Source organism: Apium graveolens, chromosome 8, assembly GCF_009905375.1.
Source record: "Apium graveolens cultivar Ventura chromosome 8, ASM990537v1, whole genome shotgun sequence".
NCBI classification, from domain to species: Eukaryota; Viridiplantae; Streptophyta; class Magnoliopsida; order Apiales; family Apiaceae; genus Apium; species Apium graveolens.
In genome coordinates this window covers 251,428,505-251,439,823 of record NC_133654.1, presented here as the reverse complement: position 1 = coordinate 251,439,823, position 11,319 = coordinate 251,428,505, and the positions used below count along the sequence as shown (strand labels likewise).

Here is an 11,319-nt window from a genome sequence, read left to right as displayed (position 1 = left end):
GCGCATTAAGACTGATCCGGAAGTGAACTGGGATAACTTTGTTAATGAGTTCATTAAGGCTAAGCAGAACATTGAAGCTAGGCTCGGTGATCCGGAGCCCTTCGATGGTCCTTTCCCTAGCTTCCTTCCTCCCAATGCTCCGGAGTTCTAATTTTGTTGTATTGTAATTTGGTTTTGCCTTAAGACTTTGATATCTTTGTAATATCCGTACTTGCTCCGGGCTTGTTTAGTCCGGATACTATTTGAATATTTGGTTTTTCTTTGCTGTTATTTTGCTTTGCTATTTTTTGTTGTTTTGCCTTAGAAAATTTTTCCAAGTAAAAATTGTTTTACTAGTCCTGACTAATAACTTGTCCGAACTAGGGGTTAGCTTAATCACTTAGAAAATTAATTCCAAGTGAAATGGTTGCACTAGTCCCGACTAATAGCTTGTCCTGACTAGTTGTTGCTTTTTAGATAGAGAATTAATTCTAAGTAAAAAAGGTTGCTCTAGTCCTGACTAATAGGTTGTCCGGACTAGTGGTGGCTTTTAGTTAGAAAATTAATTTAAAGTAAAAATGGTTGGTCTGGTCCTGACTAATAGCTTGTCCGGACTAGTGGTGGCTTTTAGTTAGAAAATTAATTCTAAGTAAAAATGGTTGCTCTAGTCCTAACTAATAGCTTGTCCGGGCTAGTGGTGGCTTTTAGTTAGAAAATTAATTCTAAGTAAAAATGGTTGCTCTAGTCCTGACTAATAGCTTGTGCGGACTAGTGGTGGCTTTTAGTTAGAAAATTAATTCTAAGTAAAAATGGTTGCTCTAGTCCTGACTAATAGCTTGTCCGGACTAGTGGTTAGCTTTTTGCTTAGAAAATTAATTTCAAGTAAAATGGTTGCACTAGTCCTGACTAACAGCTTGTCCGGACTAGTGGTTAACTTTGATAAATATATAAAGGGGAAATGCTTTTCATTGATCATTTATACAAAACATGAGGGGAAATAAATTGGTTGCTTGCCATATTAGCTGCAAGATTTTTGGTTGCTTTGTTTGTTCTTCTACTGGTAGAATTTTCTTAGCCTTAGTCCATGCCAAGTATTTGGGACTTCTGAGCCATCCATGTTCAGGAGCTTGTAGGTTCCTGGCCTCAGGACTTCTTTGACCTTGTATGGTCCTTCCCATTTGGGCATTAGCTTTCCAGTGTTTGTGAGATCTGATGCTTCAGTGTCTCGAAGGACTAAGTCTCCAACTTGGAAGTTTTTGACTCTAGCCTTCTTACTGAAGTGCTCTATTGTTTTTTCCTTGTATTTTTCCATCCTTTCTACAGCTTGGTCCCAGACCTCATCAATTAGCTCCATGTTTATTCCGAGTCCTTCTTCATTTGCTTCTTTTTTAAAGTTTATTACTCTGTGAGAAGGAGATCCCACTTCAATAGGAAGCATTGCTTCTGTTCCATAAGCTAGTTTGAATGGAGTTTCTCCTGTGCTTGTCCCGGGGGTTGTCCTGTAGGACCAAAGTACACTTTGTAGTTCTTCTGGCCATTTGCTTTTGCTTTCTTTGAGTCTTTTTTCAATTCCTCGGAGCAAGATTTTGTTGGTGACTTCTACTTGGCCGTTTCCTTGGGGATATGCCACTGATGACTTTTTGTGCTTGATCCTCCGCTCTTGGAGGTAGGACTCGAATTCTGCTCCGATGAATTGAGGTCCATTATCTGATACTAGGACCCGTGGTATCCCAAACCTCATCAAAATGTTGTCCACAAACTTTATGCAGTCTTGTTGATTGATTGTTCTCATTGCTTTCACTTCAACCCATTTGGTCATGTAGTCAATTGAGACTAACAAGTACCTGAGATCTCCTTTGGCCCGTGGAAAGGGTCCTATGATGTCGATACCCCAAACGGCGAAGGGGATAGGTGACAGGACTGAGGAGGGTAGGACTGGGCTGATCTGGGGCACATTGCTGAAGAGTTGGCATTCCTTGCATTTTTTCACGAACTCCATTGCATCTTGATGAATAGTTGGCCAGTAGTAACCTTGTCTTATGATCTTATGAGCTAGGACCTTTGCAGACATGTGGTCTCCGCATATTCCTTCAAGTACTTCCTCCAGATAGTTGATGAAGGGAGTCATCCAGTTGTGGTTGCTTTCGATCTCTAAGACTTCTTCGGAATCGATAGATGGTTTGTGGATTTCTTTGAAGTAAACTGAGCAGTCTAGATCTGATGAGTTCCAGACTAATTTGGATAGAATATCCGCTTTTTCATTCTCTTCTCGACAAATCTGAAGGACTTGATGGTTTGGTATTGAGGCTAAGTAACTTTGAACCAGTGTTTGATACTTAGCTAGGATAGGGTCTTTGCTACATATTCTCCATTTGTTTGCTTGACCACTATCTGGGAGTCACTGTAGATTTTTAGGTCCTGGATCCTTACAGTCCTGGAGAGCTTTAGTCCTGCGATTAACGCCTCATATTCTGCTTGGTTATTTGTTACGGGGAAGCCGAAAGATATAGCTGTTTGAATTGTGAATCCTTCAGGACTTTTGAGTATGAGTCCGGCTCCCGACCTCTTGCTTGTTGAAGAACCATCTAATTTCAAGGTCCAGGCTCCCAGACTTGTATCCTTTTCTGGCTCCTGATCCGTGTCCATTGGTTCTGGCTCTTCTTCTGGGAAGTTGCATTCTATTATGAAATCTGTAAGTGCTTGAGCTTTGATGGAAGTCCTGGGAATGAAGCTTAAATTGAACTGGCTCAACTCCACAGCCTAATTAACAAGTCTTCCCGAGACGTCCGGCTTGTGAATTATTTTCCTCAAGGGCTGATTTGTCACCAATTTGATTTCTCTTCCCTGGAAGTAGTGCCTGAGTTTTCTTGAAGTTGTTACTAAGGTAAAGGCAAACTTCTCCAATCTTGGATATCTTGTTTCCGCGTCTTTGAGTACTTGGCTTACATAGTAAACTGGTTGCTGTTTTCCGTTTTCTTCCCTGATTAGGGCAACTCCTACGGCTTGTGCTCCCGCTGATAAGTATAAGTATAGAGGCTCTCCTGGCTGAGCTTTAGTTTGGACTGGTGGCTGAGAGAGGTAGGACTTGATTTCCTCAAATGTCTTTTGGCACTCCGGGCTCCAGTTCACCTCTTTTTTGTTACTTGATCCTTTGAGTAAGTCAAAGAACGGTAGGCATCTCTCTGCCAGCTTTGAGACAAATCTCCTGAGTGCTGTTGGTGATCCTGCCAGCTTCTGAACATCTTTTTGGGTCCTGGGAGCCTTCATCTCCTGGATTGCTTTTATTTTCTCCGGATTGGCTTTTATGCCTCTGTTGCTGATCATGAATCCTAGGAACTTGCCTGCTCCTACCCCGAAGGTGCATTTCTCCGGATTTAGCTTGAGTTGGTTCTTCCTTAGGTTGTCAAAATATTCCTTCAGATCTTCCACATGGCCTGGTATGGTTGTTGATTTAGAAATCATGTCATCGACGTAGCACTCCAAGTTCTTACCAATCTGGGACTTGAATATCTTGTTCATGGCTCTTTGGTAAGTGGATCCTGCGCTTGTCAGTCCGAAGGGTAGCATCACATAAGCGTAGACTGTTCTGTGAGTTATGAATGCTGTCTAAGGTATGTCCTTTGGGTTCATTTTGATCTGGTTGTATCCGGAGAAGGCGTCTATGAAGCTTAGCATGATGTGCCCGGAGGTGGAATCTATCAGTTGATCAATATTTGGGAGAGGGTATGGGTCCTTCGGGCATGCATCATTCAGATCAGTGTAGTTCACACACATTCTCCATTTGCCGTTGAACTTCTTCACCATAACAACATTAGTTAGCCACTCCGGATATTTGATTTCTTTGATGATTCCTGCTTTGAGTAGCTTCTCTACTTCTTCGTCAATGGCCTTTTGCCTCTCCGGGGCAACATTTCTTCTCTTCTATTTTACTGGTTTTTTGCTGGGGTTGACATCCAAGTTGTGCATTGCTATGGACTCATGTAGTCCTGGCATGTCTCTTGGGCTCCAGGCAAAAACATCTTTGTACTCCCGGAGCAAGGACACTAATCTTTCCTTGAAGGACTCCTCGAGTCCTGACCCAACTTTCACTTTTTTGTTAGGATTGCTCTCATCAATCTGGACTTCTTCTGTTTCTACTGCAGCTTCAATTTTACTTGCTCTCTGTTTGAAACCATTTGATGAATTCGGGCTTCAGAGTTCTTCTTCAGATAGAAGTTTGCTTGTTCAGATTCTTTGGTTGCTTGCATGGTAGGATTAGCTTGTTGTGGGACCTGATTTTTTTTTTCGACTACCATGCCTTGGTTGCTTGCTGGTCCTTCCGGACTTGTTACATTTCCTTCTTGCTCCGGACCTGATTCAATGAGTTGTACTTCCTTTGTTGCTTCTTCCCTTGTCCAGGGTCGGTGCTTCTTCATGCTTTGTTGCTTGCGAAGGACTGTTGCCTTCCTTTTATTGTCTTGATGGGTTTCTGCCATGACTAACCCCTGGGTATAGCATGTTTCAGCAACTTCATAATCTCTTTTTATTTCCCCGACTCCTGTCAGGGTTGGGAACTTGATTTTGAGATGGGAGATTGAAGTTATTGCTTGCATCATGGTTAGAGCTGATCTGCCAATGATCCCGTTGTATGACGAAGGAGTGTTGATCACATAAAATTTGATGACAAGAGTCACTTGGTTAGGAGCAGTTCCAAAAATGACTAGCAGGTATAAAGTTCCTTGGATCAGGACTAAGTTGTGGCCGAACCCATAGAGTGGATCCTCCCGGCACTCGTTTGAGCGGACGCTTCCTAACTGCATTCGATCCACTGTGTGCTTGAAGAGAATATTTACTGAGGAACCATTGTCTATGAGCATTCTCCTTACTTCATTAAAAAAAATGTCCAGAGTGACAACCAAAGCTGTATTATGATGTGGGTTGACTCCTTCGTAGTCCTTGCTGCTGAAGGTTATCACCAGGTCTGGGAGTGACTGGATTGAGAGCACTTCTTCGCCGAAGTCCGGGCTTCGAGGTGGGGAGTGGGAGCCTCCTAGGACTACATTGACTACATTATTTCCTCTCTTCTGTGCTTCCCCCTGTAGTTGCTGTCCCGGACTAAGTACTTTTTCATATTCCCCTTCTTCACTTGGTCCTCAATGAAGTACTTGAGTGATAAGCAGTTCTCAGTCTTGTGGCCATGGGTCTCATGATAATCACACTGCCTATTGTAAGGCCTGCTCTTCGGAGGAGTTTGCATTCATTTCAGAGGATAATAGAAAGGCTTATCTTTTACCTCTTTTAAGATTTCTTCCCGGGTCATATTGAGAGAAGTCCAGTCCGGCTCCTGCTTCGGCTCCCGGGGTTGCTTCGCGGGTCCTGGATCGTTGTTTGACTCCTGCTTAGGACCAAGTCTCTGGAAAACTGGAGTAGTTTGTTTTTCTTGGCTTTGGTTGCTTTGCTTGAACTTCTTATCCTGATGGTAACCCCCTTTCGGTCGGTCATCAGTGTTTTTACTCCTGGACCCCCCATTCCGGGTCATCCTTATTGCCTGGAGCACATCTGTTTCCTTTATGAATCTGGCAGCCATGGATTAAGCTACTGCCAGACTTTGCGGCTCCTTAATGATTAGCTCCACTATATATCTCTCATTGTGCTCTGGGTCCAAGTTTCTTTTAAAAATGCTCAAAACTTCCCTCTCATCCAAGCTCGAAACTTTGTTGATTGCTTCCTGGAACCGGCGCATGAGGGACTCGTTGTCATGCTGCCGGATTGTCTCTAGGTGACACATGTGCATTTCGTGCGTTTTATTTGCCCGAAATCTTCGAAGGACGGAGGCTCAAAATTCCTTCCAAGTATGGATGCTTCAGGATGGGATTCTTGTGAACCATCTCTGGGCCCCTCCCTTAAGAGTTGAAGTGAAGAACCTTAATTTTGTCAAGTCATTGTAGTAATATATCTGCGCTATTTGCTCAAAGTAGTTTAGGTGCTCTTCCGGCTCTCCTAGACCATCAAAGGAGTCAAATTTGTAATGCTTTAAGTTCCGCTACCGGGGAATGGCTTCCAAGGAGTGGCTGAAAGGAGTTAATATTTCTCCAATCTCTACTCCTGAGTCTCTGTCCATCTTTCTCTGCAATTCATAGATCATTTCTTTCAGGTCCTTCTGTCTCTCTTCATCATCATCATCAGAGATCAGCTCCGGAGTAGGATCTCTCCGGGTTCTCTTACTCCTGGACTTGGCCAGTAACATTTCTTCTTCTAGCTGCATTCACTTTTGGATCTTTAACTCAAGCTTTGCTTCTTCTTCTTTCCTGATTTGCTCCCGGACCTCTTCCAACTTCCTCTGCTTAACAGCTTCTGCTTCTTTCTTGCTTTGATCCTTTTTGCTTTCCTTTCCCTTGGCTCCAATTTGGTCAAATACAGATCTCTTCGATTGCTGGGAGTCCCCGGACTCCTCCGGTTCCTCCTCGAGTTCGGCTTTTTCTTGGAGCCGGGCCTGCTCCTCTCTGTACAGTCTGATTGCTTCTGCTAGTTCATCACTTGTAAGGTTAGACATGTGCTCTTCGGCTACTGGGATATTGGTGTATTTGTATTGGTTAAGCTCAATAAGGCTTCTGGCATCCCTGGTGTTTACAATTCTCTCCACTACGGGAGTGTGCAGTGGTTGCTCCTGGAATGTTTCTCTTTCGGCTCCTGGATCAGGGGTCTGGGAGTGGTCCGGCTCCTGGACCTAAGTACTAGCAGATGGTCTCCCAGAGTTATGTTTTCCTAGTCATGCCATTCTTCAACAATACCAACAACAACTAACAACAATATGCTACAGGAAATATCGATCTAAGGTTGCTTTTTTAAAATTGCAAAAACTACCCAGATTAACAACAAACACCAACAAATAGCTTCTTGGGAGTAATTTAAACAATCTCCTGGGACTACTCAACAAGGTAGTAGAACACAAATGTGATATTCAAACTAAAGCAAAAATGATTAAAACTAACAATAGCTTGTACAAACGTGGCTTAAATCAACAAAACGGGCTCACAGAAATGTGGCCTAAAATAACGAGCACACACAAACGTGGCTTAAATAAACAACATTCATGCTTATGGAAGAGGTTGGTTGCTTGGGTTCTTACGAGTTGAATAAATGGACTCTTTCAAGAGTTTGCTGATGAAGGTGAATCCAGGGGTACCGAGACCTAAGGATGGAGAGCCCCTCCTTCTAGCGCCAAATGATAACTCCTTGTGGCGGGGCCGCTCCTTCGACGCCGTGTCTGGATCCTTTACCGCTGTTGAGGTGTAGCTGTGGTGGGGTTCCTAGAAAATAACACCGGAAGGGGGGTTTGGGTCCCACGGCGCCTCCGGCGTGAGAGTAAGAACTCGCTTTTGGGGAAGATGAAGATAGATATAAATACAGGGTGGCTGTATATGTATATGAGTGTGAGAGAATGATTAACCCCAAAACCTCACCTTCTTGGGCTATTTATAGCCCAAGGGTAGGGTTTTGGGGCTGATACCTTTAGATCGTAGCCATTGGTTCTGGGAGCGGAGGACACCTGGCTGGAGTGGATGCTTTACACGTGTCAGCGCGGGACTGGCCGAGGAATGTTCTAAGGATCCTCTGACACGTGCCCTGATTATTCCCATGATTGATGTGTGACAGTTGTCCCCATCATGTGCTTGGGCCAGTGTCTCACGTGCTGGGATTTATCAAGGTTTGGCTTGCGGGACTGGGTCAGTCAGGACTGGTAGTGTGCAGGACTAGTCCTTCCAGGAGCTGCGTGGAGTTAGGAGTCTAGGAGTAGTCCTTCCAGAAGCTATATAGAGTTAGGAGTCTAGGAGTAGTCCTTCCAGGAGCTGTATGTACTATCATTATGTGTTTTGATCAAATGTTTAACGTAAAAGTCTAATCTATTGCACTCTCATGCATAATTAATACCCTCACGCACATGTAATACCGTGGCCAGTGTTCTTTTACTGGTTCTTTTTCTGTTACAGATATGTATATATTGTTCTCACTTGATAATTGGTATTTCAATTTGAAAGATATGTTCTCATATATGGATCTCATACCAGTCGTTGATGGTTTTCAAGCCTAGAATTCTTCTGTGGTAGGATGTATCACTGTCTACCTCAATTAACTAGGTACTCAACTGATCAAAATTATCCATGAAAAAATTTCTCTGATGTTATGAATATACAGTTAACTGAATTGTGTCTTGGATAGATTTTTTGAACCTCTCTAACTGGATTCTTACTATCTGTTTTTTCTTAGATGTTACTTACATCTGATACCTACACCAAAGGGAAGTTTTTATGTGTTGAAAATTGAACGATATTTTCCAGTTGAACTATGCTTGAAGCTAGTTGGTGAAGATCTCAAACAGTCAAAAGATACATTAAATTTTATATTTGTTATCAAATTTATTTTTGTCGCTTACCCTATGACTATATATTACAACTAAAAATGGTGAAGATTTAATATGGGTTTGTTCTTGATTTTGCTTAAATTTTCTGCCCTTGGGGATTTTTGCTCTAACACTTCAATGCCCCCACTTGCACCTTTATCTGCTTCCTTTTTTATCCATACCAGCAGTTAATCAATGCATTTTTGCCTTGTGAAAACTGTTTCATCGATCCTCTTACTAGTGAAGAGCTCAGTTGTCCTGTACATATACATCTCAATGTACGCCATTGGCTGGTATATGCACCTAGAGCCATAGAGCTCTTGCAGTAGTCATGAGACATCATTGCATAATTGTCGAATCGTTCAACAAATGAGAGATAAGGGTTCTTAAATAACTCTTCGGTTGCATCAGAAGAAAGAATCACCATGGCCTGACAGGACCAATATTTTACTGCACAAGAGAGTGGGATCGTATCCCAGTTCAACTCCATGCCAAAATTTGAGATCCTGCTCTTCAAATAAAATTAGAGTTGCATGTAAATATAAAACAGGTAATTAGGAAAATAATGGAGTGTAATTTGTAAAATATAAGTACAACTTGCGGAAGTACCGGAGATAATTGAGGCCGGAAAGATTAATCAATTTCGCAAAAGCTATTTACTTGGAGAATCATGCAGAAAGCAAACTTATAATTCTGTTACATCTCAAGCTTCACATGTATGTAAGGAAGTACTGACATTGTTCTAACTCAATTTATCCAAAACAGAGTATTAATAATCATTTTAATATTCTGTCCGTAGAAATGTTCTTTTACACTATGCTCCCGAGTTCTAAAATTAAGAGAAGATTTTTTCTCTATAATCGTGCACTTCGGTTTTTTCAACAGAGAAAATACGAGAAATAGGGAGAAAACTTTCCAAAAAAAGGAAAAAATTCTCCCCATTTTTGGATGATTGTCTATGATCGTCTCACATAACTTTTTCATATTTTTTTAATACACATTTTTTCCAAAATTTTCTCTTTTCAAAAAAACTTGGGAACACGGCAAGAGATCCTCAATTTAACTTTTTATTATTTCTCTTCTTTCACCTTCTTTTCTCTTCCATTCTCTCTTCTTTTTGAAAACCCAAAACCAAGATGTTAAAATGTTTGTTCTTTCCGACACAATTTACTTAAAATGTAAAACAATCACCCTTTTTGAAATAATTTAAAATTAAAATGTTGAAAATTGTACAGCTAAGTAATGTCCCTTTTAACGCTCAGAAGTGCATGCATGCAGAACCATGATCTCAAAGAGTTATTCAACAACCATGATCTCTCCTTAATCAACCGGATCACTAGGGTTAAAGCTGAAGATACAACATTCAGAATAACTGAGTGGGCGATGAGCGAGCTCTTACAAAATCCTGATCAAATGAAGAGGGTTAAAGCTGAGCTTTCCAGAGTTGTTGGAGCAAACAAAAGAGTGAAAGAGAGTGACAATGAAAATCTTCATTACTTGCAAGCTATTGTGGACGAAACACTAGGCCTACATCCTCCCGCTCCGATCTTACTTCCTAGAAAGGCAGCTGAAGATACCAGTTTCATGGGTATGTTATTCCTAAAGATACACACACTACAACAAATCTGGCCATTTACGACGGTTTTTTTGAACTGAAATCGTCGTAATTGAGCCATTTATGACGGAAAAAATCATTATTTTTGGTCGAGTAGTAAGTTCATTTTTCCTCACAAGATAAAATTGCGTCACAAGTTAGTAAGTAGGGGCCCACATTCTCAGTAAAATAATAAATCAACTTACGACGAAATATATTGTCGTATGTTATGAACTTACGACGGAGGAATCGTCGTAAGTAACAAACTCCAGATTTAAAAAAAGCAGCAAAATGCTGCTTAATTTCATTTTACAATTTCAAAACAAAGTAAAACATCTCTGGAAGGAATCATATCAACATCCACAATTCTACACAGTATAATTTGCAACTTACGCAACAAAAATATATAAAATATATAAAAAGATTATCGACACAAACAGCTTCCATGGCTGAAATAATCCGATAATAATGTTATAATACACTACAACAATCTCTTTTTTCACCTATGCAATCCATCAAACACCTTGTGTTCGCTAACAGTGCTAATGAAATTTGCATCCATTATAATACTACAAACACTATAAGCACAACATATCAACATGCTCTCAATCTTTCTCTCCACAAGTCATTTAACTTACAACCCAGTTGTACTCTACAAACTCCTTATAGACTAAAATTCAAATACAAACACTTCTATTCATAACTTAATTCAATTCGAATTAAACAAACAAACACATACAGAAACTAATACAAAATAACCTGAGATTGCTTAATTTTCACCAAAAGCTCCTTCTAAACAGAAAAGGCTTGTTCTAGAACCTACATAACTTTCTCAACTTGTCCCCCAATCTTCTTAGCACAACTCATAAACCTACCTATATACTGTTCCATAAGCTCCTCAAACGCAATCACTGACAGATCAATCACCGTCGTCGCCGCCGCATCTCCGCCTCCTCCGCCCGAACTTCCGGCGAGCAACTCCAGCCACGCCTACCACTCTCGCACACACTCTCCACCCCTACCTCTCGCAAACCCTCCTCTTCTTTTTACAGATTCATTTCATTCTCCGCACCTGTTACCTTTAATCCTCTCGGTACTGCTTCATCTTCTCGTCATTTTTCATCAATCTCATGCTCTTCTTCATCATCTCTGCGTTGAATTTCGACTCTATAACTTTCAATTAAAATCCAATCTGATGATAGTATATGAGAATATAAGATGAAGGTGAGAGGAGGAGAGGATCGTGAAGGTGAGAGGAGGAGAGGATCGTGAAGGTGGGAAAGTCGAAGTAGGTTGACAGAAATATATGTAAATCGAAGATGCAGGCGGCCACAACTGTTGGTTCTGTTTGTGATGGTCTTAAATA

The 11,319-nt window shown here is 41.3% G+C and overlaps 1 protein-coding gene across 1 annotated transcript; it reads right to left on the bottom strand.

Moving 5' to 3' along the window:
* Positions 1–371: 371 nt before the first annotated feature.
* Positions 372–3,246, bottom strand: LOC141680637 (uncharacterized). Its single transcript, XM_074486811.1, has 3 exons — positions 2,926–3,246; positions 1,255–2,257; positions 372–448 (listed from the first exon to the last, which is right to left on the bottom strand). Exons 1-3 carry the CDS (start codon positions 3,244–3,246, stop codon positions 372–374), a joined length of 1,401 nt encoding a protein of 466 aa, XP_074342912.1.
* Positions 3,247–11,319: the final 8,073 nt, after the last annotated feature.